This window comes from Pristiophorus japonicus, chromosome 12, assembly GCF_044704955.1.
Source record: "Pristiophorus japonicus isolate sPriJap1 chromosome 12, sPriJap1.hap1, whole genome shotgun sequence".
NCBI lineage: Eukaryota > Metazoa > Chordata > Chondrichthyes > Pristiophoridae > Pristiophorus > Pristiophorus japonicus.
In genome coordinates, this window is record NC_091988.1 from 176,681,221 (window position 1) to 176,708,147 (window position 26,927).

The 26,927-nt window shown below is 42.5% G+C and overlaps 1 protein-coding gene across 5 annotated transcripts in view; it reads left to right on the forward strand.

The window, feature by feature from the left end:
* asxl1 (ASXL transcriptional regulator 1) overlaps positions 1-26,927 on the forward strand; it is a 103,720-nt gene that overhangs the window by 67,477 nt on the left and 9,316 nt on the right. For 3 of the 5 annotated variants that reach the window (XM_070896200.1, XM_070896198.1, XM_070896196.1), the window contains 4 exons: positions 2,229-2,405; positions 9,047-9,213; positions 23,001-23,097; positions 25,155-25,260. In XM_070896200.1, coding sequence (XP_070752301.1) covers positions 2,229-2,405; positions 9,047-9,213; positions 23,001-23,097; positions 25,155-25,260 — 547 coding nt within the window. Of the gene's footprint in view, positions 1-2,228; positions 2,406-9,046; positions 9,214-21,060; positions 21,142-23,000; positions 23,098-25,154; positions 25,261-26,927 lie in introns of those variants that run through there. The other 2 variants (XM_070896197.1, XM_070896199.1) reach the window with 2 other exon arrangements.

A 26,927-nucleotide genomic window follows, 5' to 3' on the forward strand; every position in this document is an offset into this window, starting at 1 on the left:
AACCTCACATTTATCCACATTATACTGCATCTGCCATGCATTGCCAACTCGCCAAACCTGTCCAAGTCACCCTGCAACTTTTTAGCACCCTCCTCACAGCTCACACTGCCACCCAGCTTAGTGTCATCTGCAAACTTGGAGATATTGCACTCAATTCCTTCATCTAAATCATTGATGTATACTGTAAAGAGCTGGGGTTCCAGCACTGAGCCCTGCGGCAGTCCACTAGTCACTGCCTGCCATTCTGAAAAGGACCCTTTTATCCCGACTCTCTGCTTCCTGTCTGCGAACCTAGAGCTGGTAAGTGGGATTATAAGAAATAGGAGCAGGAGTGGGCCACCTGGCCCCTCGAGCCTGCCCTGCCATTTAATATCATGGCTGATCTGATCATGGACTCAGCTCCACTCCCCTGCCCGCTCCCCATAAACCTTTATTACCTCATCGTCGCTCAAAATCTGTCTATCTCTGCCTTAAATATATTCAATGACCCAGCCTCCACAGCTCTCTGGGGCAGAAAATGCCATAGATTTACAACCCTCAGAGAAGAAATTGCTCCTCATCTGAGTTTTAAATGGGCAGCCCCTTATTCTGTGACTCTCTCCCCTAGTTTTAATTTCCCCGAGTGGAAATATCCCCTCTGCATCCACCTTGTCGAGCCCCTCGTTATCTTGTGTTTCGATAAGATCACCTTTCATTCTTAACTCCAATGAGTATAGGCCCAACCTACTCAACTTAACTTATCTTCATAAGTCAATCCCCTCATCTCCAGAAATCAACCTAGTGAACCTTCTCTGAACAGCCTGCAATGCAAGTATATCCTTCCTTAAATACGGAGACCAAAACTGTACGGCGTCACCAATACCCTGTACAGTTGTAGCAGGACATCTCTGCTTTTATACTCTATCCCCCTTGGGATTCGACTGGGATAACTCTTGTTGGCTGGCACAAATAAGATCGTAAGGATTGCAGGGAATCTAATATGGCCAGGGTGATCTAGACTAATTTCGATCACCTGGATGGGTCAGAGAGGAATTTTCCCAGATTTTTTTTTTTTCCCCTAACTGGCCTGGGTTTTTTAAATGTTTTTTTTTGCCTCTCCCAGGAGATCATATGGCTCCGGTTGGGGTGGAGTGTAGAATGTTGCGATACAGGGGGTGTCGCAGTTGTGTGGGGCGGACTGGTTGGACCGGATGCTCTTTACCTTGACACCATTGTTCATTGTTCGTAGGTTTATATTTAACCTTCAGGGCTGCTGACTGAGGGCCATGTGGCTCTTTGTCGGCCGGCACGGACAGGATAGGCCGAAATGGCCTCCTTCTGCACTGTAGATTTTTATGTTTCTCAATAGTGGGATGCTGTGCTTTGGGAGCGTTCTGGATGGAGGAGCTGACTGGCCTTGCTCGTCTGTGCTGAAATTGTGATGTTGTTCCTTCAATCAGCTTTTGTTCTTTCCACTGTTTCTTTTGGCACATTCTTACTCTTTTTATTAATTACTTCAGTGCAACTTACCTTTACTGGTTGCCTTTGAGAGATAATGGATTTAGAGAATAGTGCAATGAGCCACGACTGTCTGTCTTTTGGTACATTTCTTGCATTCCTTTGTGTTATTTCGGGCTCCATGAGTAAAATGTGCAAATTAAATATTCTCATCCATGTAGAGAAAGTACAGTAAGTGCCTTTTCACAAAATACTAATGGGTTTTGCTCCATAATCACCTTGTTATTTATTTGTTCAATTGGTGTACTTTCCTTTTGAGAAAAGGTCACAGTTAATGCCCGCTAGTGAAAGTAATTGTTTTTGATGTAAATGACACCTGTATAGATTGACTCTTAACTTCTGTGTGCCTCCGTCCAAATTTAGATGTTGAACTTTTTTTTTTTAAAGTGCAGTGGGCTTCATTTACAGTTGCTGTTTCTTTTTTTGTGATGTATTCAAATTAAACCAATGAATTTAAATAGTGAAATGCTTACCAGGAAATGTTTAACACTAACCAGATTGATGTATTTGCTCATGTTTAATCGGGCATTTGGTTTGAGAAGTTTTCAATGGCATTTAGATGATTGGGTAGAACATTTGTGAAACTTCACGCCTGAAATACTTTTCTTAAATTTATTTACTTGTTCAGATCACAGCATGGGATCAAGACCATAGATAGATTCCTTTTGTGTAATCTTCATAAACAGTCTTTCATGGTCAAAGCAGTTGAGTAAAGAAGGGTTTGTTTTCAGCATTTGCAGCCAAGCACACTGACGGTGAATCAAGCAGTGCATCTAGTGGTAGTTCATGCACAGTCACCTCAGGCAGCGCTCAATACAACAGAACAGAAATGAATAAACTTCAGTGCAGGCCTAGCCTGAGCCGGAAACCTGGACAACACTTCAGAACCCTGAGAAGGTCAAACACAGGTAAGAAATTAGCTTCATTGCATTTTTGGAATAATGTACCTATTTTAGTTTCTGTACAGTGATAATTGTGTCACAAGAGAGTGCTTCAAAATGTATAACTATTTATTGGATAGTCAAATTGCACTGAGTTTTAAAAGCGGTGGCTACAGAGATAGTGGATGCATTGATTGTGATCTTCCACAATTCCCTAGATACTAGGATGATCCCCGCAGACTGGAAGGTAGCAAATGTAACTGAGCTATTAAGGAAAGAGGGAGAAAGAAAATTGAGAACTATCGGCCAGTTAGCCTAACCTCCAGTAATACGGAAAATGCTAGAATTCATTATTGGGGGCGTCTTGGTAGGGCACTTAGAAAACCATAATATGATTGGGCAGAGTCAACATGGATTTATGAATGAAAAATGTGTTTGACATATCTGTTAAAACCTCAAAATTGTAACTAGCCGGGTAGAAGAGGGGGAAACTAGTGGATGTAATGTATTTAGATTTTCAAAAAACATTCGATAAGGTGCCACACAAGAGATAATTGCACAAAATTAGGGCTCATGGGATTGAGGATTGGTTAATGGAAAGAAAACAGAGTAGGAATAAACAGGCCATTTTCCCGTTTGCAAGCTGTAACTAGTGGGGTGTGGCAAGGATCAGTGCTTGGGCCTAAGCTATTTCCAATCTATATTAATGTTTGAGATGAGGGGACCAAGTGTAATGTATCCAAGTTTGCTGATGATACAAAGCTAGGTGGGAAAGTAGGTTGTGAGGAAGACGCAAAGAGGCTGCAAAGGGATATAAACCGGTTAAGTGGGCAAGAACATGACAGATGGAATATATGGAGAAATGTGAAATTATCCACTTCGATAGGAAGAATAGAAAACAGAATATCTTTTAATTGGTCAGAGATTGGGAAACATTAGTAGTGAGAGGGACCTGGGTGTCCTTGTCCACACATCATGAAGTTAACCTGCAGGTACAGCAAGCAATTAGGAAAGAAAATGGTATGTTGGCCTTTATTACAAAAGGATTAGAGTATAAGAGTGGAGGGAGTGCAACCAAGGTTCACTGGGATGGGGGTGGCGGGTGGGGGGGCGGAATTGTCCTATAAGGTGACATTGCGTACACTATACCTATATTCCCTAGAGTTTAGAAGAATGAGGTGTTATCTCATTGAAATATACAAAATTCTTACATGGCTTGACAGGGTAGATGCTGGGAGGATGTTTCCCCTGGTTAGGAAGTCTAGAACCAGGGGTCAGAGTCTCAGAATAAGGGCTCAGCTATTTAGGGCTGATGAGAAATTTCTTCATTCGGAAGGTTGTGAGCAATGTTCTCGTTAAACTGCACGTCCGCGCAGCGATCTGGAGGTCCCGCGCAAGCCGATCACTGGCTTTTTATATGGGAAAACCGTGCATGCGTGGAAATTAAGATAGGCCACGCAGCCAATTAAAAGGCCCACACACACACACAAATTGATTGAGACTTTGGAATTATCCACCCCTGAGGGCTGCGGAGGCTCAGTCATTGAGTATATTCAATACAGAGGTAAATAGATATTTTGTTACAAATGGAACCAAGCGATATGGGGCTAGTGCAGAAGAGGTCGAAGATTGGTCATAATATTGAATGGCAGAGCAGACTCTAAGGGCCAAATGGCCTACTCCTGTTCGTATTATGTTCTTCTCTGCTCTAAAGCAACCAATTCAGCTTCTTTCGTGTCTCCACGTAGCTGATATTCCTCATCCCTGGCACCATTCTAGTAAATCTCCTCTAAGACCTTGACTAAAGTGTGGTGCCCAGAATTGGCCGCATTTAGTTTATACTGGTCGTCGTCTTTTTTTTTTGTTCTACCAAGATGAATCACTTCACACTTGTGTTAAGTTTCATCTGCCACGTGTCCTCCTGAAGTATTACTATCCTCCTCGCTGTCTACTGCATTTCTGAATTTTGTGTCATCTGTAAACTTCAAAATTTATGCACTGCCATTCAAGTCCAGGTAATTAATGTATATCAAAAAGAGCAGTGGTCCCAACACCCACCCCTGGGAGACACAACTGCACACTTCCCTCCAGTCTGAAAACAACTATTTAAGACTATTAAGTGCTACTTAATCAGACGCCTTTTGAAAGCCCATATACAACGTCAACTGCACTACCCTCATCAACCCTCTTCGTTACTTCATCAAATATCTCAATCATGTTAGTCAAACATAATTTGACATCAACAAATCCATGCTGGCTTTAATTTATGAACCCATATTTTTTCCAAGGGCCAACTAATTTTGTCCTTTAATAATTGACTCCAACAATTACCCACCAGCTCTAAGGCTGACAAGTCTGTAGTTGCCATGTCATCTCTCTCACACACTCTCTCTCTCTCTCTCTCTCTCTCTCTCTCTCTCCTTTTTTGAACAGAGGTGTAACATTTACAATCCTACAGTCTTTTGGCACCACACCCATATCTAAGGAGGATTGGAAGAGTTTTGCTGGAGCTTCTGCAATTTCCACGCTGAATGCACCCATGCTGGGTATTCTGCGGCATGTGTCTCACCTGACTCCCCAAAGATTTTCCATCGACGACAAATCAGGAGTGTGATGGAATGCTGCTCCAACAACACTTAAGAAGCTCAACACCATCCAGCACAAAACAGCCCGCTTGATTGGCACCCCATCCACCACCACTACATTCACTCCCTCCATCACCGATGCTGCAGTGTGTACCATCTACAAGATGCACTGCAGCAACTCGCCAAGGCTTCTTCAGCAGCACATCCCAAACCCGTGACCTCTACCACCTAGCAGGACAAGGGCAGCAGGCGCATGGGAGCACCACCACTTCCACATTCCCCTCCAAGTCACACACTATCCTGACTTGGAAGTATATCGCTGTTCCTTCATCGTCACTGGGTCAAAATCCTGGAACTCCCTCCCTAACACCACTGTGGGAGTACCTTCACCACATGGACTGCAGCGGTTCAAGAAGGCGGCTCACAACCATCTACTCGAGGGCAATTGGGGATGGGCAATAAATGCTGGCCTTGCCAGCGATGCCCACACCCCATGAATGATTGATTTTTTTTTTTAAATATGAAAAGAAAATCTGGACTGGGTAACTTTTCTACTTTGAGCATTGCCAACCTTTTAAGTACCTCCTCCTTATCTCTCTCTATCCTATCCATCTTCTTTAGTGAAGATGAATACAGAATAAAAAGTTAGTACTTCAACCATACTCTCTACCTCCACAAGAAATCTCCTTTTCGGTCCCTAATTGGCCCCACTCTTCCTTTGATTACCTTTTTATTATTTGTATGTTTATACTTTTGAGTTCCATTTTATGTTGCCCTCTAATCTATTCTCCTACTCGTTCTCTGTTTTCAGTTCTCCCCAGTACTTTTTGTATTCAGCTTGGTTCTCTACTGAATTATGAATCTGAAATTTATCAAACCTCCTTTTTTACATTTCATTTTAATCTCTATATCTTTAGTCATCCAGGGAGCTCTAGTTTTGGATGCCCAACACTTTCCCCCTCAATCGATAAAACAATTAATCGCATGTTTCAAGATTTGATTCACCTTTTCTTTCATTTTTTCCTGTTCAGCAAGTTCAATCTCTGCAACTTTTGCTGTAGAAACTATTTACACACGAGTACTAAACATCGTAATGTGTCTAGCCTGTACCTGAACTATCTCCTCTTTGATGGCCTCATTTACGTGCCAATCTTTGATTCCAATCAACTCACTGAAATTAGCCCTCCTCCACTTGAATATTTTCACATTAAATTTTTCCTTGTCCCTTTCAAATGATGCTCTACTTGGCCCACTTCATTCCACAGAACAAGATCCAGCACTGCTTCCTCGCCGGGCTGGAAACATACTGATCAAGAAAGTTCTCGTACTCATTCCAGGAATTCCCCCCCCCCCCCCCCCCCTGCCCTTTACACTGTTATTTTCTCTGTCTATAATATGATGCTGTGTGTACAGTTATCCTAATAGCTCCTCTATTGTACCTTCATTCTAACCAAATAAATTCTGTCTTTGAACCCTCAACTACATCATCACTGATTAGTGCTGGAACAATAACTGCCCTCAACTTAAACCTCCCTTTTCACCTGTGTTTTCTCACCCCTCAAATCTGTGCCCATCTTTCTTACACCTCCTTGTTTGAACTCCTCCAATCATACTTCCTTTCCCCCTCACAACACTGAAATGACCTTAACCAAAGTCAAAAATGACAACCTCTGTGACTGACCATGGTGCAGTCTCCTTCTACGTCCTTTTCAATCTTCTGCAGCCTTTGTCACGGTCGGCCATACAATCCTTCTCCAGCGCCTCCTCCATTGTCCGGCTGAATGGGCCAGCACTCGCTTTGTTCCACTCTTGCCTATCCAGTCGTAGCCAGAGAATCTCCTGCAATGTTGCTTCCTGTCTCCACACCATTACCTTTGAAGTCTCCCAAGGATCTATCCTTGGTTCCGTCCTAATGGGCATCTACATGACCACATCATGTTTTGTACAAGAATATTTATTTTCCTCCAATTAGCCGTAGAGAAGACCGAAGCCATTGGGGTGGACTTTCGGCCACGCCTTTGTTGTGGTGCTAATCCAGACGAAGTGGTAAATTTTGTGCCTGCAAATGGGTTGCGTTTGCCACCGTAAAATCATCAACTGGGCCCCGAGTTTGGAGCGGAACACTAAGGGAGACGCTCCACACCTCTTAGGATGCTCGGCTGGCTGAGCAAGTACAAATCCTGAGCTAAACGGTGGGGGGGGGGGGCCCAGAGGGGAGAGAGAGAGAGATCCAGAGAGAGAGAGTATCGGAAGTGTATATGCCGCCATTGCCATCCCTCCGGAGCGCTAACAGGGGTGGCAGAACACTGAAAATCCAGCCCAAGGTCCTTTGCTGCTGCCACAAACTCCATACCCTTGTCTTCCCCCATTGCGAGATTGAACCGCATTATTCTCAACCTCTACGTCCAATTTGACCCCGAGCTCAGTTTCTGACCCAATATCCTATCCATCACAAAGACCACCTACTTCCACCTCTAACATCCTCGTATCTACCCCTGCCTCAGCTCATCTGCTGCTGAAGCTCTCATCCAAATTTTTGTTCTCCAGATTGCTATTGCAAAGCTTTCCTCCTCACCTTTCATAAACATGAGCTCGTTCACAACCAGCATTAAATTCTGTTCACCCATGTCCTTGTTGACCTACATTGGCTCCTGGTCCACATCAAATTTAAAATTCTCTTGTTCCTTTTCAGCACCCTTCTCGCTCCTCCCAACTCTTAACATACTCATACGCTGCAACTCTCCAAAAACGTTTGCGTTCCTGCAACTCTGGCCTCTTGGTATTTCCCACTCTCTTTGCCTCACCATTGGCAGATCTGCCTTTAGCCATCTAGGACCGAAACTCTGGAATTTCTTCCCTAAGCCTCAGCCTCTCCACCTGTCACTCCTCCCTTTTTAAGATCCTCCTTAAAACCTACCTCTTTGACCAAGCTTTTAGTCGCTCCTCCCAGTGTCTCCTCCTTTGGCTTGTGTCAATTTTTGTCTGATTTATCACCTTGCTGTATAAATGCAAGTTCTTGTTTATTCTTCCCATGATCTTTACAAAATTTTCTTCGATACTGGTAATTAACCATAACAAATGTTAGCTTACTGACACTTAAACACTTTTTTAGATAAAAAATGGCTATACCCAGCAGAGTATGAATCTGATTCTGAAATATAGAGAAAATTGCTGTTCCAACACTGGATTAATCCAAACTATTATCTTGATTTATCCTTGTCTCTGCCTATATCCTAGATTGCAAAGAATGGGTATTTTGGTACTTGACATAAGAGTTCAGTTTAGTATAGTGTGCTGATCATTGACTGGTTTCACAGTTTCTTGAGAAAATGGATGGAATCTTGCAGTTAAATCCCCAAACACTACAAATCTCACTAAAAATGAAATTTAATTTATTCAGTCACCATAAACCAGTGTTCCTAATCAGTGATATTTATATTTTAGGCACATGCTTTGCTTCTGAAATCTTTGATGCATGGCCAATTTTAATTGGTTTGTGGGTTGCCCGTTAAGTTGTATTCAAGGCCTGAATGAAAACCCCCTAGTAATTTAGTAAGAAAACAATGGACTTTAAATGTTTCAACTATTTCTTATCAGGCTGTATTGTCAAGGAGAGACCTGTGTTTTGGGAATCATCTTTGGGAGTTTATTTTTACATTTCTGTATATATTTCATGCAGGATGGGATAAATTCATTTCAATAATTCTGAAAGGATCAGTCCAATTTTTAAGAACTAGCTTACTGACATGCCACAGTGTTGCAGCCTGGTAGAGGGTTGATGTGCTTATCCATAGATTGGTAGTTGCTGACACACATCCCCTTTATTTTCATTTTGAGACGCCTGGAGCTGGCTGTTGGGATGGTTGGTTGTCAGGGAGCAGATCTGCAGTCCATGTTCTCCAGGAAAGGTGCCTGGTGCTGGTTGATTTCATGAAAGGAAAAGGATTGAAATCAAATGAAAGCAAAATTCTACCAGGAGCTAAGTTTTGAATATTCCATTGCCAGTTTGTGTTTTTGAACGTATTTTATTTTGCCTCATCAATTATAATATGTTTCATTGTTTTGTATTTTGCATTTTGCAAGCAGGACAGATGAAGCGAAACCGAGGTGAAGAGATTGATGTTGAAACACCTGGATCAATTCTGGTCAATACAAACCTGCGTGCTCTGATCAATTCCCGCACTTTCACTTCTTTGCCACTACATTTCCAGCAGCAGCTGCTATTTCTCCTCCCAGAGGTGGACCGGCAGGTAAGCACTGGTCTGAGCTTATTTAACATGCCCACACTTCTATCAAAAGGAAGCTGATGCAAATTGTGATGGGTGGAAAGAGAAACATAGAAATATAGAAAATAGGTGCAGGAGTAGGCTATTCGGCCCTTTGAGCCTGCACCGCCATTCAATGAGTTCATGGCTGAACATGCAACTTCAGTACCCCCTTCCTGCTTTCTCGCCATACCCCTTCATCCCCCTAATAGTAAGGACTACATCTAACTCCTTTTTGAACATATTTAGTGAATTGGCCTCAACAACTTTCAGTGGTAGAGAATTCCACAGGTTCATAGAAACATAGAAAATAGGTGCAGGAGTAGGCCATTCAGCCCTTCTAGCCTGCACCGCCATTCAATGAGTTCATGGCTGAACATGCAACTTCAGTACCCCCTTCCTGCTTTCTCGCCATACCCCTTGATCCCCCTAGTAGTAAGGACTTCATCTAACTCCCTTTTTGAATATATTTAGTGAATTGGCCTCAACTACTTTCTGTGGTAGAGAATTCCACAGGTTCACCACTCTGAAGAAGTTTCTCCTCATCTCAGTCCTAAATGGCTTACCCCTTATCCTTGGCCTGTGACCCCTGAAGGGAGGGAGATCAGAAAGATACTTCCTCCTTCTAGATGCCAGCTAGTCTGGGGTCATTTGCAGTGAATGCAGTATGTTAAGACTCATTTGCTGCCCTTGGTACAACCAATTTTTGAATTTTATCTGGAGAGAGAAACAACGAGTTAACATTTCAGGTTGCTGTCCTTTCATCAGGTTATCCACGTGAAACTTTAACTCTGTTTTTCTCTCTCCACAGCTGGTGCCAGACCTGCTGAGTGTTACCAGCGTTTTGTTTTCTGTAATATTTTGCTTTTGTCTTGAATTTTATTTGCAGGAACCGTTTTTTGTTTGTGATCCCAATTCCGATTTACTCATGCCAGCCATGTTTATTAATTGTTTTTGTTTGTGAATTAGCTTACGAGTGTATTTGCTTTGACTGTTTATGAAGTAATAGTCTATTAATAATTCAGTCATTTTTTTGAATCATCCAATAATTTGAACTAAGCAACATAAATAAAACCAAGTTGGGAATTTAGTGCGACAAAGTTTGAGTCATCAATTAATTTGTATTAAGCACATTAGAAACTTGATACTTTTGTTGAAAAGTACATCCTTGTATTTAACTGAAAACATACTTAAAAATTCATAATGGCAATGGTTGACCCTTTTCTAGTGTTTTGGGGGTGAGGTGCTAAATTATTCTACTTTGTCACCTAGTTTTGATTTCCAGCACTCAGTGTGATCTCTCTACACAGCCACTCAAGTACACCCGACAAGATGGCTCCTTAACAGAAAATATCATGGGACCTTGTCACATGACCATTTATTATTACATCAGTAGTTGCATTACATCAGTCGTCCACTAGGTGGAGCTCTATTGCACCCTGTATAGGTGCCTCTCTCGAGAGGTTCAGTCTAATAGATGTGTATCATTGCTAATGGTTATTGAGATTTAGATGGCCTGTTTTGAATTGTGTTTCTCCAAGTGTTCATGGATGACCTAGACCCAACTGACTGAGGTTTTATTGAGTCATGTGAACATCACATGACTGGCAAATCCACTCACAATGCAAGAGCTCTACAGCTCTTTTAAATAAACTATAACTCAAGTGCCCCCTTAAAAGGGGCACTAGAAACAACAAATTAACAAATTAAACTTTTTAGACAAACAGTCAAATTAACGTGATTGCCAGAGGCGATGATGCACTCCAGTCCCTCCGGCACCCACCTCTCACGGAAGGCTGCAAGCGTATCGGTGGACACTGCGTGCTCCATCTCCAGGGACACCCTGGCTCGAACGTAACCACGGAAGAGAGGCAGGTAGTTGGCCAGTTCCATTTTGTTGCAGTCACCAACCTGCTCGTGCTGTTTCCTGGCGTATCTAGCCGCCTCCATTGCCTTTAAGCTGCCTGTGGTGGGGAGGTGCTTACCTGAGGTCACTGCCATTGCCACCTTTAATATTTGGAAAAGAATGGGCTAATGAATGAAAGATTTGTTAAAGGCAAATTGGTTTGGCTAACTTTACTTACTTCAAAGGAATCAGGGAGAGGTTTGATGAGGTTAGTGCGGTTGATGTTGTGTATATAGACATTGACCGGGGCCCAGGAGAAACATGAGTTTGGGGCCAGAAGAGGCGACGGCCCAGGGGCAGCACGGGCCAGCCCACACAATGATATGTGTGCGCACTAGGTCCGTGCAGCAGAGCTGGTCTTCATTCGTCTTGGTTAATTCTTGTCACTAGACCAAGACCTAGCTCTGTCAAGCCCATGTGGTGGCTGGTGTGCAACGGCAGGCATCTTCCACCCTTCAGCATGTAGTTCGGGATCTGGAATATTCGGTCATTCATTGAAACACCTGCGAACTCATTCCTTTTTGGCGTGGAAGCAAGTCATTCTTGATACGAGGGCCTGCCTATGATGATGATGACCCCAATTGTTATTGATGTCCTTTGACCAACATTAATGCTAAATCTGACTTCTGTCTGCAGTGCACCTTTAGCAGATTGAAATTATTGATTGGACAGAGCATTGCTGAAAGAGTTGTGGCATTGCATTTCACAGATGATGTGTTGTCGGCAGAATCACTTGCAAATCTGGTGGATTCTACTCGCTGTGCAGTATTATGGCTTTGCAGGGCTTAAGAAATGACCTTGAATATATTGATTGGAACATACAAGGGGCATTTGTGCCAATTTTCCATTTAGATCAATCCCTGGAGGATGCCAACTTCAGCTCAGAAACTGTCTTTCGGACTGCACTGAAAAGCGACAGGCACTTTGGTCTGTCTGGTTTTTCGTTGAATGGCACAAAGTCTCAATGCAAGTTAAGGTTGTATAAGATGTGTCCGAACAGTTCTCTCTCCTGGTTCAGTACGCCAAGGCACCCAATGGGAGTTTTTTTCAGGCTATATTGATTTTGTAGAAAAGAGGAAACTTGTAGGGAGAAAGGAATCCAGCATTTTGTCATTAATTGATGGGCGCACTACTTTGTCGCAGAATCTCTCATAAGGACTCGGATTAGTAGTTTGTGATGAGAAAGCCTGGTACATGGCTCTGAACTTGAGGTGTTGGTGTGGTTGCAAGCTGCCTTGTGTAAGTATTTTCATCATACAGGGGCAGATGCCCATCTTATAGCTGATGTGGAAACACTGAATCCTGTGATGGCAACTGCTGGAAAGCATTAAGAAGTGGTGTAGGCCCCTCAGCCCCTCGAGCCTGCTCCACCATTCAGTGAGATCATGGCTGATCTGTTATCCGAACTCCATCCACCCACCTTTGCTCCATATCCCTTAATACCCTTGGCTAGCAAAAATCTATTGATGTCCAATTTAAAATTATTAATTGACCTAGCATTATCTACTTTTCGTGGGATTGAGTTCCACACTTCTTCCACCCTTTATGTGAAGAAATATTTCCTAACTTCTCTCTTGAATGTCCTGGCTATACTTTGAAGGTTATGTCCCATTGTCCTAGACTCCCCACCAGCGGAAAAAGTTTCTCTTCATCTACCCTATCAATTTCTTTCAAAAGCCTAAAACCCTCGATCAAGTCACCCCCTTAACCTTCTATATTCCTGAGAATACAACCCTAGTTTATGTAATCTCTCCTCATAATCTAACCCTTGAAACATTCTGGTGAAGCTGTGCTGCCCTCCTTCTAAGGCCAATATATCCTTGGTGCCCAGAACTGTACACAGTATTCAGATGTGGTCTAACTAGGGCTTTGTATAGCTTCAGCAAAAATGTCTCCCCTTTTATATTCTAGCCACTTTTTTTTCCATGCCTGACTACTACATTTTGGTGATGTGTCCATCGAGCCTGAAACCTCTTTGGACTTCCACTGTTCTTAGCTTTACACTATTTCAAAAAAACAAACTTGGGTCTATCCATTTTCGGTCCAAAATGGATGACTTCACACTTGCCTGCACTGAAATCCATCTGCCACATTTTCGCCCACTCACTTAATCTATCAATGTCTCTGTAATTTTATTCTCCCATTTACACTACTTACTATGCCACCAATCTTTCTTGGATCTGTGCTCTCGTGTTATCTAAGTCATCAGTAAATATAGTGAATAGTTGAGGCTCCAGCACAAATGCTGTGGGACAGTAATAGTCACTGTCTTCCAATTTGAGTACATATCAGAAAGCCCTACTTGCCTGTCTTCTTTCGTGTAATACTTGGAGGCTGTGTAGGAGAGCATATGCTTACTTATCCAGGGCTTGCTCCCTTTCATTATTCAGTTGAAGAGAGAAGCAGTCAAAATTTACCATGGGGAAATGCCTCCGATCCACAAATCTACCTGGTGGGCCGGGAGGTATGGAGATTCACTGTCCTGGGCACCTCCGGGTACACGTGGGTAGGAGCACCTGATACCTGCTGTCTGCCCAGTGAGGGATACAACCTGCATTTGTTAGTTAGCTAATAACAGAAATTGACTTGGGGAGGGGTGCGATGTGAGGTGTCTCTGCGGTCGCGATGGCTGCAAGGTAACTTGTTTGGTATTGGAAATTCGGAGCTATGCTAACATTCTGTGGCAGACTGAGCATTCTGTGGGGCCTTTGATTGGATTCTCTGAAAAACATGGTTCCTGCTGCAAGGGAAGTGAAAATGTTTTCTGCGGGGCAGTTGGCCGGGGTTGAAAGACGGAGGATTGGGAATGGATAGATTATCATTCTATACTGTGTTTAATCATGTGTAGGGATAGTTGCACAGGAATCCATACCACTATAGCATGAGACCCGTGCTATTGCCATATTAGCTGTGGCTGCGAAGGCCTTTTCTTAGTTGGGACCTCCTGCCTGTTGATCTTTGCAAACTGGACAAGTTTTACTTGGAAATGTTGCTTGATTCTTGCATGAGATCTGCTCATTGGGAGGTGATTTAACCCAATATAAAACTGCTTTAGTGAGGTAGATTTGGAATATGATCTGGCCTTTATTGCAAAGGGGATGGAGTATAAAAGCAGGGAAGTCTTGCTACAACTATATAAGGTATTGGTGAGGCCACACCTGGAATACTGCTTGCAGTTTTGGTTTCCATATTTATGAAAGGATTATAGTTGCTTTGGAGGCAGTTCAGAGAAGGTTCATGATGTTGATTCCGGGGATGAGGGGGTTGACTTATGAGGAACGGTTGAGGTAGCTTGGGCCTCTACTCATTGGAATTCAGAAGAATGAGAGGTGATCTTATAGAAATGTATAAGATTAGGAGGGGGCTTGACATAAAAACATAGAAAATAGGTGCAGAAGTAGACCATTGGCCCTTTGAGCCCGCACCACCATTTAATATGATCATGGCTGATCATTCACCTCAGTACCCCTTTCCTGCTTTCTCTCCATACCCCTTGATCTCTTTAGCCGTAAGGGCCGTATCTAACTCCCTCTTGAATATATCTAACAAACTGGCCTCAACAACTTTCTGCGGTACAGAATTCCACAGGTTAACAACTCTGAGTGAAGAAGTTTCTCCTCATCTCAGTCCTAAATTGCTTTCCCCTTATCCTTCGACTGTGACCCCTGGTTCTGGACTTCCCCAACATCGGGAACATTCTTCCTGCATCTAACCTGTCCAGTCCAGTTAGAATTTTATATGTTCCTATGAGATCCCCCTCTCATTCTTCTAAACTCCAGTGAATACAAGCCCAGTCAATCCAGTCTCTCCTCATATGTCAGTCCTACCATCCCGGGAATCAGTCTGGTGAACCTTCGCTGTGGGGTGGATGCAGAGAGGATGTTTCCACTGATGGGGGAAACTAGAACTAGGGGGCATGATCTTAGAATAAGGGGCCTCTCATTTAAAACAGAGATGAGGAGAAATTTCTTCTGAGGGTTGTAAATCTGTGGAATTCGCTGCCTGAGACCTGTGGAAGCTGGGATATTGAATAAATTTAAGACAGAAATAGACAGTTTCTTAAACGATCAGGGGATAAGGGGTTATGGGAAGCGGGGCGGGGAAGTGAAGCTGAGTCCATGATCAGATCAGTCATGATCTTATTGAATGGCGGAGCAGGCTTGAGGGGCCATATGGCCTACTCCTGTTCCTATTATGTTCTTGTGTTCAGAAGGTCTGAATGGCCTTTGTTCATTGTGACTTTATGTTCTTGTACATAAGATAAAAATGAATTATCTTGCAGTCTGGTGGCTCCAGTACAGACTGGTGCATTTACAAGAAATATATTTATTTTTCAGAGAACAATGTTCCAAGTAATCCAAGTAAAATAAGAAATGTGAAGGCCTATAGGGAAAGGGCAGAGGAGTGCCACTAATTGGATAGCTCTTTCAAAGAGCCGGCACAATGGGCATCGTGGCTCCTTCTATGTTCTCTGATTCTAATACCTCAAGTTGTAGTCTTTGCAGTCCATTTGTATTTAGAGATTGAACAAATTACATTTGTGCGTCGAGCTACCCAAATAAAAGATAAACATGCCAGGTGGTTTATATATGCTCAGTCTGTGTAACCTAGCCCAGTTTTAAGGTGAGGCACATGTTTTAGATGCATTTTATGAATTTGAAAGGCCGTCATCATTCCAGTTGAACAATATTTTTGCATTCAAATATTTAGATTTACTTTTGAGAGGCCAGAGGGAGAAAGCGTTGCAGGGCTAGTGCAGAATTGATGTTCTGATGAGATCTTCGGTTTCATCATTCTTTCTTTTTTGTGAATGTTAGACAGATGGTGTGAAGTGGGAACATGTTATAAAAGATGTGTGTGCGCATTCTTCAGAGTCCTTCGATTAATAAGATGTTAATGTTATACGTTGGTCTTTTAATTGGCTGCCGAGTATGTAAAATTGTCTCAAGTGAATCTTTGCAGGTCTCCTGTTTTTGCTTCTGAAATGTATTCTGTTTGTGGTTTTGGTCTTGAGCACAATGACAATTTAATCTGGTTCAGCTGTACATGTTGATGTTCTATCAAGTGGTAAAGCCAGATTCCTGCCTTTGATGTTCCCGAGTGGATGAATTGCCAATCTTGGCCGCACCATGTGAGGCTGGGTTTCACCATGTAGAAAAAAGGAAAGTAACATGGGAGGGAAATCATTGCGGGCTGCTTTGGATTTGGCTGGAACTGTTTTATGCACGGGTTTGGAAACTAGTTATCTACATTTTTTTTGCCAGAAAATGAATGCTGCATGGCTGCACAGCACATCAAAAAGGGGGGAGATTTGACAAGCGAAGCAAGAAAAACCCAATTCTTCTTCTAGTTCTTGCTTATAAAGTTACATATTCCATAGGACAACTTTATGTAATTACAAAATCGACCATTGCTTTTGATTTTTAAAATAATTAACTTAAGCATTGAATTTCTCTTTTGCATGTAGTGTTTTGTTTGTATCTTATCTACAAGACTATGCAGGCAAGAATAAACTTGAAGTACCTACTTAATGTTGGTTGAGTGTATTCTTACAGTATTTAAATGCTAAACTCCTGAACATTGAGATATTTCATTTGTTGGATTTGATGTGAATTAGTTTTGATCAACACACAATTCCGGAATCCTTGGTTGTTTTAAATGGTGGACGCTGGATAGTAGTCCTCGATGTAGAAATCTGAGTAAAATGGTCGATGGACGAGGTGGTGTGTGATGCACAGACCAGTGGGTGGCGCTGTGATCTGTGGTGAAATGAAAGCTTGGGATTTGTGAATTGTATTAATTGTGAAAACCGAAGTGAATGGGGTTTTTATACCCCTCTTCTCCACAAGGGGTTTCTGTTCTCCTGGTTATTTGAATAAATGCTCTCTCCTTTCATGGCGAGCAATTATTTGCTTTCACATTTCCTCAATCCTTTGGCCCCGTACAGTAGTCATTGAATGTGCTTTATAATCTGCACTATTGTGTATTTACAATACCAAGATATTCCTCATAATGACAGCCCAGTTATTTCTCATGAATGCTCAGTTATTGGTTTAGATTTGTAAGAATGACCCAGGAACATGAGGGAGATATAGTTAGGCTGCAGCCTTTGAATGACATTGTTAATAAAAAAAACTGCATATGGAAAGGAGTGGGCAATGGTGGAGAGTCTTGTACAGTACTTCTAAGTTTACTTGAGCAGATGTTTTCCCTATCTGATGCAGATGTTTGTGGTATAAGATTAACTATTTATTTACCTGTTCAAACAGTCCTGTAATCTGATTTCATTTTTTTTATTCGTTCCGGGATGTGGCCGTCGCTGGCACAGCCAGCATTTATTGTCTGTCCCTAATTGCCCTTGAGATGATGATGGTGAGCCGCCGCCTTGCACTGCTGCAGTCCATGTGGTGAAGGAACTCCAACAGTGCTGTTAGTGAGGGAGTTCCAGGATTTTGACCCAGCGACAATGAAGGAATGGCAATCAATATATTTCCAAGTCAAGATGTGACTTGGAGGGTAACTTGCAGGTGATGGTGCGCCCATGCACCTGCTGTCCTTGTGCTTCTAGGTAGTAGATATTGCGAGTTTGGTAGGTGCTGCCGAAGAAGTCTTGGTGAGTTGCTGCAGTGCATCTTCTTGTTGGTACACACTGCAGCCACGGTGCGCCGGCGGAGGAGGGATTGAATGTTCAAGGTGGTGGATGGGATGCCAATCAAGCGGGCTGCTTTGTCCTGGATGGTGTTGCGATTCATGAGTATTGGACCTGCACTCATCCAGGGAAGTGGAGAGTATTCCTTCACACTTCTGACTTCTGCCTTGTAGATGGTGGAAAGGCTTTGGGGAGTCAGGTGGTGAGACACTTGCTGCAAAATACCCAACCTCTGACCACCTCTTGTTGCCATGGTAGTTGGTCCAGTTAAGTTTCTGGTCAATGGTGACCTCCAGGATGTTGATAGTGGAGGTTTCAGCGATGGTAGTATCATGGGGAGGTGGTTAAACACTTGTTGGAGATAGTCATTGCCTGGCATTTGTGTGGAGTGAATGTTACTTGCCACTTTACAGCCCAAGCTTGAATGTCGTCCAGGTCTTACTGCATGCGGGCTGCTTCATTTTCTGAGGAGTTGCGAATGGAACTGAACATTGTGCAATCATCAGCGACATCCCCACTTCTGACCTGATTGCTAGTGCTGTTGGGGAGGGGTTAAACTAATATGGTAGGAGGATGGGAACCTATGCAGGGAGACAGAGGGAAGTAAAATAGGGGCAGAAACAAAAGGTAGAAGGAAGAAAAGTAAAAGTGGAGGGCAGAGAACCCCAAGGCAAAAATCAAAGGGCCACATTGCAGCAAAATTCTAAAAGGGCAAAGTGTGTTTAAAAAGACAAGCCTGAAGGCTCTATGCCTCAATGCGAGGTGTATTCGTAATAAGGTGGACGAATTAACTGCACAAGTAGCAGTTAATGAATATAATATCATTGGCATCATAAAGACATTGCTCCAGGGTGACCAAGGCTGGGAACTCAACATCCAGGGGTATTCAACATTCAAGAAGGATAGACAAAGAAAAAGGGGGTTGGGTAGCGTTGCTGGTTAAAGAGGAAATTAACGCAATAGTAAGGAAGGACATTAGCTTGGATGATGTGCAATCTGTATGGGTGGAGCTGTGGAATACCAAAGGGCAGAAAACGCTAGTGGGAGTTGTGTACAGACCACCAAACAGTAGTAGTGAGGTTGGACAGCATCAAACCAGAAATTAGGGATGCATGCAATAAAGGTACGCCAGTTATCATGGGCGACTTTAATCTACATATTTTGATTGGGCTCACCAAACTGGTAGCAATACGATGGAGGAGGATTTCCTTGTGTATTAGGGATGGTTTTCTGGACCAATATATTGAGGAACCAACTGGAGGGCTAGCCATCCTAGACTGGGTGATGTGTAATGCGAAAGGACTAATTAGCAATCTTGTGCGAGGCCCCTTGGGGAATAGTGACCATAATATGGTAGAATTCCTTATTAAGATGGAGAGTGACACAGTTAATTCAGAGACTAGGGCCCTGAACTTAAAAGGTAACTTCAGTGGTATGAGATGTGAATTGGCTAGAATAGACTGGCAAATGATACTTAAAGGGTTGATGGTGGATAAGCAATGGCAAACATTTAAAGATCACATGGATGAACTTCAACAATTGTACATCCCTGTCTGGAGTAAAAATAAAACGGGGAAGGTGGCTCAACCGTGGCTAACAAGGGAAATTAAGGATAGTGTTAAATCCAAGGAAGAGGCATATAAATTGGCCAGAAAAAGCAGCAAACCTGAGGACTGGGAGAAATTTAGAATTCAGCAGAGGAGGACAACGGGTTTAATTAAGAGGGGGAAAATAGAGTACGAGAGGAAGCTTGCCGGAAACATAAAAACTGACTGCAAAATCTTCTATAGATATGTGAAGAGAAAAAGATTAGTGAAGACAAACGTAGGCCCCTTGCAGTCAGATTTTCAGGTGAATTTATAATGGGGAACAAAGAAATGGCAGACCAGTTGAACAAATACTTTCCTTCGGTCTTCACGAAGGAAGACACAAATAACCTTCTGGAAGTACTAGGGGACCGAGGGTCTCGTGAGAAGGAGGAACTGAAGGATATCCTTATTGGGCGGGAAATTGTGTTAGGGAAATTGATGGGATTGAAGACCGATAAATCCCCAGGGCCTGATAGTCTGCATCCCAGAGTACTTAAGGAAGTGGCCCTAGAAATAGTGGATGCATTGGTGATTGTTTTCCAACAGTCTATCAACTCTGGATCAGTACCTATGGACTGGGGGGTAGCTCATGTAACACTTTTTTTTTTTAAAAAAGGAGGGAGAGAAAAAAACGGGTAATTATTGACTGGTTAACCTGACATCAGTAGTGGGGAAAATGTTGGAATCAACTATTAAAGATGAAATAACAGCGCATTTGGAAAGCAGTGGATGTGATGTATTTGGACTTTCAAAAGGCTTTTGACAAGGTCCCACACAAGAGATTGGTGTGCAAAATTAAAGCACATGGTATTGGGGTTAATGTACTGACGTGGATAGAGAACTGGTTGGCAGACAGGAAGCAGAGAGTTGGGATAAACTGGTCCTTTTCAGAGTGGCAGGCAGTGATTAGTGGGGTGCCGCAGGGCTCAGTACTGGGACCCCAGCTATTTACAATATGCATTAATTTAGATGAAGGAATTGAGTGTAATATCTCCAAGTTTGCAGATGGCACTAAACCGGGTGGCATTGTGAGCTGCGAGGAGGGCGCTAAGAGGCTGCAGGGTGACTTGGACAGGTTAGGTGAGTGGGCAAATGCATGACAGATGCAGTGTAATGTGGATAAATGTGAGGGTATCCACTTTGGGGGCAAAAACACGAAGGCAGAATATTATTTGAATGGTGGCAGATTAGGAAAAGGGGAGGTGCAACGAGACCTGGATGTCATGGTACATCAGTCATTGAAAGTTGGCATGCAGGTACAGCAGGTGGTGAAGAAGGCAAATAGTATATTGGGCTTCATAGCTTGGGGTTTTGAATATAGGAGCAGGGAGGTCTTAGTGCAGTTGTACAGGGCTTTGGTGAGGCCTCACCTGGAATATTGTGTTCAGTTTTGGTCTCTTAATCTGAGGAAGGACGTTCTTGCTATTGAATGAGTGCAGTGAAGGTTCACTAGACTGCCATTTCGTTGGATATATTCAAGAGGGAGTTAGATGTGGCCCTTATGGCCAAAGGGATCAAGGAGTATGGAGAGAAAGCAGGAAAGGGGTACTGAGGTGAAAGGTCAGCCATGAACTTATTGAATGGTGGTGTAGGCTCGAAGGGCAGAATGGCCTACTCCTGCACCTATTTTCTATGTTTCTATGAAGGTCATTGATGAAGCAGCTGAAGATGGTTGAGCCTAGGATACTGCCCCGAGAAACTCCTGCAGCAATGCCCTGGGGCTGGGATAATTGACCTCCAATGACCACAACTATCTTCCTTTGTGCTAGGTATGACTCCAGCCAGTGGGGAGTTTTCCCCCTGATTCCCATTAACTTCAGTATTACTAGGGCTCCTTGATGCCATACTCTGTTGAATGCAGCCTTGATGTTAAGGGCAGTCACTTTCACCTCGCGTCTGGAATATTCAGCTCTTTTGTCCATGTTTAGACCAAGGCTGTAATGAGGTCTGGAGCCGAGTGGTCCTGGTGGAACCCAAACTGAGCATTGGTGAGTAAGTGCCGTTTGATAGCACTGTCGATGACCCCTTCCATCACTTTGCTGATGACTCATAGTGGACTGATGGGGCGGTAATAGGTCGGATTGGATTTGTCCTGCTTTTTGTGGACAGGACACACCTGGGCAGTTTCCCACATTGTCTGGTAGATGCCAGTGTTGCAATTGTACTGGAACAGCTTGGTTATAGGCGCGGCTAGTTCTGGAGCACAAGTTTTCAGCACGACAGCTGGGACGTTGTCTGAGCCCAGAGCCTTTGCTGCATCCAGTGCGCTCAGCTGCTTCTTGATATCACGTGGAATGAATTGAATTGGCAGAAAACTGGCTTCTGTAATGATGGGGCTGTCGGAAGGAGGCCGAAATGGATCATCCACTCGGCACATCTGGCTGAAGATGGTTGCAAAGATGGACGCCTTGTCTTTTGCACTTGCGTGCTGGGCTCCACCATCATTGAGGATAGGGATATTAATGGAGCCTCCTCCTCTTAGTTTATTTGTCCACCACCATTCACAACTGGATGTGGCAGGACTGCAGAGCTTTGATATGATGTCTTGATTGTGGGATTGCTTAGCTCCTGTTTATAGCATGCTGCTTCTGTTGCTTCGCATGCATATACTATAACTTAACCCTAAATTAATGTTAATTATCCAAGTTTGTACAGTGCTTTATAAAGTCAATCACTACCTTTTATTTCCCTTTGGACCAAACTTGAATTTCAGTAGAGCTGTAGTAACTATCGTAAGGATAGTATAACATTTTGTTAAACTTGTTTCTACAATGATAGTAAATTACCTAGTTTTTTAGCACCACTCTTATACCTATACTTTAATTTTTTTAAATTTAATCATGTACAGTACTGATTGTACATTTAGTGCTCTCCCAACTCCACATTTCAACATGCTTTCACAACTGACCCTTTGTCCAGACATGCCGCTGTTCCAGTGGAGGGCAGGTGGCTAGCTATCTGGAGTGAGAATCTGGCTATTTTCCCCCACTGCTTCACAACTGCTCGGGATAGTCGTAGCACCCTGTCACCAGCCTGGCTAAGTTCGGTTAACTCTGTACAAACAAGGAGTCAAACCTGTAACCTTGATAGTCTTTTAAGGCTCAATATTAACTGACTTAAATTTTCTGGGCCACTGTGAATGATTAACAAGATTGTAATGCGTTGTTCGAGACGATTAACTTAACTAGCAGTGGCGGGAGGATCCCTGCATACTTGTTCACTTGCATTGGGGGAAGGAGCTAAAAATTGTGATTTGAAAGTTCAAAGCTACATCTGAATCTTATGCGCCACCTTTGTGGAGGGGGAGTAAGAAATCCCCTTGCACTGACAAACTTGCGCTTGCTAAAGTTGGTTATATTTAACCCAAAACTTGCACTGGTGATGGTATTGAAATTGATAGTTCAAACCTTTAACACAGATTTATCACTGATAAAAAGCACTTTATACTGCTCGATTAAATATGTTCCAGGCTAATAAACATATTACCTGAAGACAGTCTTTATAGATTTGAAAGCTTATATTTATCAGTGTTTGGTTTTTATGTACTTGGGGGATGAAAAAAATCTCAGTTTCTGTATTGATTCTTTTAATCTGTGTGACAAAATGGAATTGTTTCCTTTTACTTCAGGTTGGCACTGATGGTATAATGCGGCTCAGCAGTTCAGCCCTAAATAACGAGTTCTTCACCTCTGCAGCTCAGGGATGGAAGGAGCGATTAGCGGAAGGTATGAAGCCTATGAGGGAATGTTGCAGCTTGGTTGTTAAGCATATTCCATCACCTTATTTTAAAGTGGAGCTTTGTTTTTGGTCCTCCTGCAAAAGCTCCAGTTGTAGAATTAACATGTAGAATTGACTGGCCTCTATGTGCTGTCAATGCAATGACCCTTGGCCGGAAGCAAATAAATGGCTTATTTTCGTTGTATCTTTTTCTCCGAATTTCCCTTTTTTTAACAATATTGGATTTTTAGTATAGTTTCCAAAAGAGTGGGAGGGATACTCTCTAAAATAACAAAGGGAACATTTTGCACCTTAATTCCACATGGTAACTCTATATATTTTCCTTTTTAGAATGTGGAACTCGCTACCACAGGGAGTGGTTGAAGCAAATAGTATAGATGCATTTAAGGGGAGGTTAGACAAGCATATAAGGGAGAAGGGAATGGAGGATTATGCTAATAGATTTAGATGAGGAAAAACTGGAGGAGGCTCGAGTGGAGCATAAATGCCGGCATGGACTGGTTGGGCCAAATGGCCTGTTTTTGTACTGTATATAATCCCATGTAAAAGAAATATGAATCATATTTGTTTGGAATTGACAGGAGATGTAACTAATCTAAATTTATTCACTGTTACATAAATGTGCATCCCAGATCATATTTCTTCGATCTTCTGTTGCCATGCGAGTAAGTGTCTGAGGCAGTATTGCTCATATCCTTCTCCATCAGCTATGTTGTCTTTGACAGCTGTTCATGTCAACATGAAAAAGTCTCAAACATGTTTGAAATGTGTGACGGGGAGGGAGAAGAGAAGAGGAGAGCTGATGGAGCCATGTGCTTTCTTACTGTCAAGTTCTAAGCACCCAAAATAAGATTAGAGAACGAATACCAGAATACATGATTTAAATATATTTGTAATTTTATAATCTGATTACAATTGATGTATTATTGAGCACCTTTATTAAAACTTAAATAAAGAAATGTGTGCTTAGTAAGATACTTTCTAATATGGTGGTTATTAATAAGGCTGAAGTGTTGGTTCACTTCAAGATCCAGATTTGACTTCAGCCCCTGCATGTTTGCTCAATCAAGAGGTCTTAAATGAAATGGTTGGGCAATCTCAATCCAGATATTGGGCATGAGTCAAGCCTGAAAATAGGCCATCATTCACTCTGGCTCACTGCAGGGAGGTGTTGCTGTGAGGCTTGAGTTAAGACTCCCCTGTTAACTATTTCTTGCCCCAATTTACCCCATCCATGGCTGATGGGACAGGCTGGAGAAGCACATCCAGGTTACAGCAGTGTCTCTGTATAACCGCTAGTAGGTTGCATGAGAATTGACGTGTGACTTTATTTTCTCCTCTTGCTTCCCCCTTCTTCCAAAGCAAGCACACCGTCTCTGCCCAGCTCCTGTCCTGTGCTGTACAGAGACCAAGATTTCAATATGTGGCAATCATGCATGCAAATCTGTGGCATAAGGTTGGGTTCTCTATAAGTATCCATTAATGACTTTTTTGAGCATCAGCTTTGGCTCAATGGGGAGCACACTCGCCTCTGTCAGAAGGTTGTGGGTTCAAGTCCCACTCCAGGGATTTAAGCACATAAATCCAGATTGACACTCCAGTGCAGTGCTGAGGGAGTGCTGCACTGTGGGAGGTGTCGTCTTTTGGATGAGATGTTAAACTGCTTTCTCAAGAGGACATAAAAGATCCCATGGCACTATTTCAAAGAAGAGCAGGGGAGTTATCCCTGGTATCCTAGCCAATATTTATCCCTCAATCAACATAACAAAAACATATTATCTGGTCATTATCACATTGCTGTTTCTGGGAGCTTGCTTGTGTGCAAATTGGCTGCTGCGTTTCCTACATTACAACAGTAGGAAACGCAGCACTACAAAAGTACTTCATTGGCTGTAAAGCAATTTGAGATGTCCGGTGGTCATGAAAAGTGCTATATTAATGCAAGTTTTTCTTTTTATCTAGTTTCAACCTCCTGAACATTTTTTTAGATGTGAAATGTGTTGGAATTGAAACTTGTAACGTCTGTGCTTTTAACCTTGTGTAGGTGAGTTTACACCTGAAATGCAGCTTCGGCTACGTCAAGAAATGGAGAAGGAAAAAAAAGTGGAACTGTGGAAAGAGAACTTCTTTGAAGATTATTATGGGCAGAAGTAAGCACAACTTTCTCCAAATATATCCAGACATGTCAAGATGTAGAAATTAGTATCTTAAAATTTATTTGCTAATGGGTCAATTTTAGAAGTTGAAGAAAAATATTTATTTTGTTGCACTACTCACAAAAGAGAGGGATACCTGCACTGTCCAAGGTGCCATTTCTTTGGTGAGACCTTAAACCGAGGCCCCTTTTGTCTTCTCGGGTGAACGTAAAAGATCCCATGACACTATTTGGCGAGGATCAGGGGAGTTCTGGTATCTTCACCAATATTTATCCCTCAACCAACATCACTAAAAAAAAAAAAAAAAAAAATACTGATCAGGTCATTATCTCATTGCAGTTTGTAGTTTCTTGCTGTGCTGAAATTGGCTGCTGCATATCCAACATTACAACAGTGACTACATTTCAAAAGTACGTAATTGGCTGTGAAGCGCTTTGGGGGTGTCTTGGAGGTTGTGAAAGGTGCTCTATAAATGCAAGTTTGTTCTTAAGGCACAAATGGCTGTTCTTCTGCTTCGCTTTGTACTTTGTTTGCGTTTACATCAAAGAACCCTCCATGGAGGAAAATTCATCAAGAAGTTGTAATCGAAGGAGCATAACTATAATAACAGTAGTAAATCTTCTCTCGTCTGCTTTCACACAGTCTCGTTGGAGCAAACCAAGAATTAAGAGTCCTCTCCAGAGATTCCGTAGTGCCATTTTTATACCCCATACAAATAATTGCTAAGGTATTTGCAGGTACATTAAAAGCCCCTCCTTTGGTGTATTGCAAGTGAGCATGACTTAGTATTATGCTCTCTCTCCAACCCTCAACCAACCAGTGGATTTTGTTTTTGCTTGCCAAAAACTGCACTTCTAATACATTTCCTATAAAGGGAAATGTGTTGAGATGCTCTTTCAAAAAATGATCATTTAAGCAGCTATTGATATTAAAGATGGATATTTTAATGTGTAATGGACAGCCATAGGGAGTTTGCACTTTTAAGTGTGATGGAATAGGCAAGTTCTGTCTGTCTAAAATACAAGCCAATCTTTCGCCTTGAGTTTCTTGATGTCTGATGCTAATGGCTGTATATCTGCACCCTCTACTTGATGATGGATCATCTGGGCACAACCTCTTGAGATAACCCAGGAACCAATTTTCCAGATGGTGAAAACATTTTCTGATCTTTGCATTTCCTGTAGTTTACATGCTTGTATGACAATCTTGTGTGCATATCTCCCTTGATATCATCTACCGAGAATGCAGCCTGTTCTTTCTTGAGATTTCAAAACCTTCGGCTTCTCTTGGGTCTGAAAGAATGTTATCGAAAGGATTTTGTTCCTTGTGGGTCCTTGTGACATATAATCAGATAGTAAACCCACACTTTGTCCAAAGAATGGCTTGATTTTTCGATCAACTTCATAAATCGCAAGATGACAACTGCTTAACTGGACTGGAAGGGGATGGGGGGTAGCTATTACTTGGGTTGACTTTGTGGAAGGGCTTTATGAAGATTTCTGCAGAGCAGCTGCTATGGAGCAATCTGTAGTCCTTCATTTAAGCTTTAGTGCTTAGACCTAACTATCTATTAAGAAAGATGAATGAACTTCCCTTGATTTCAGGTATGCCAGTCATCCCACCTCCCTGTGAGTTAGTATTGCGGCTGAATTATAGATGGA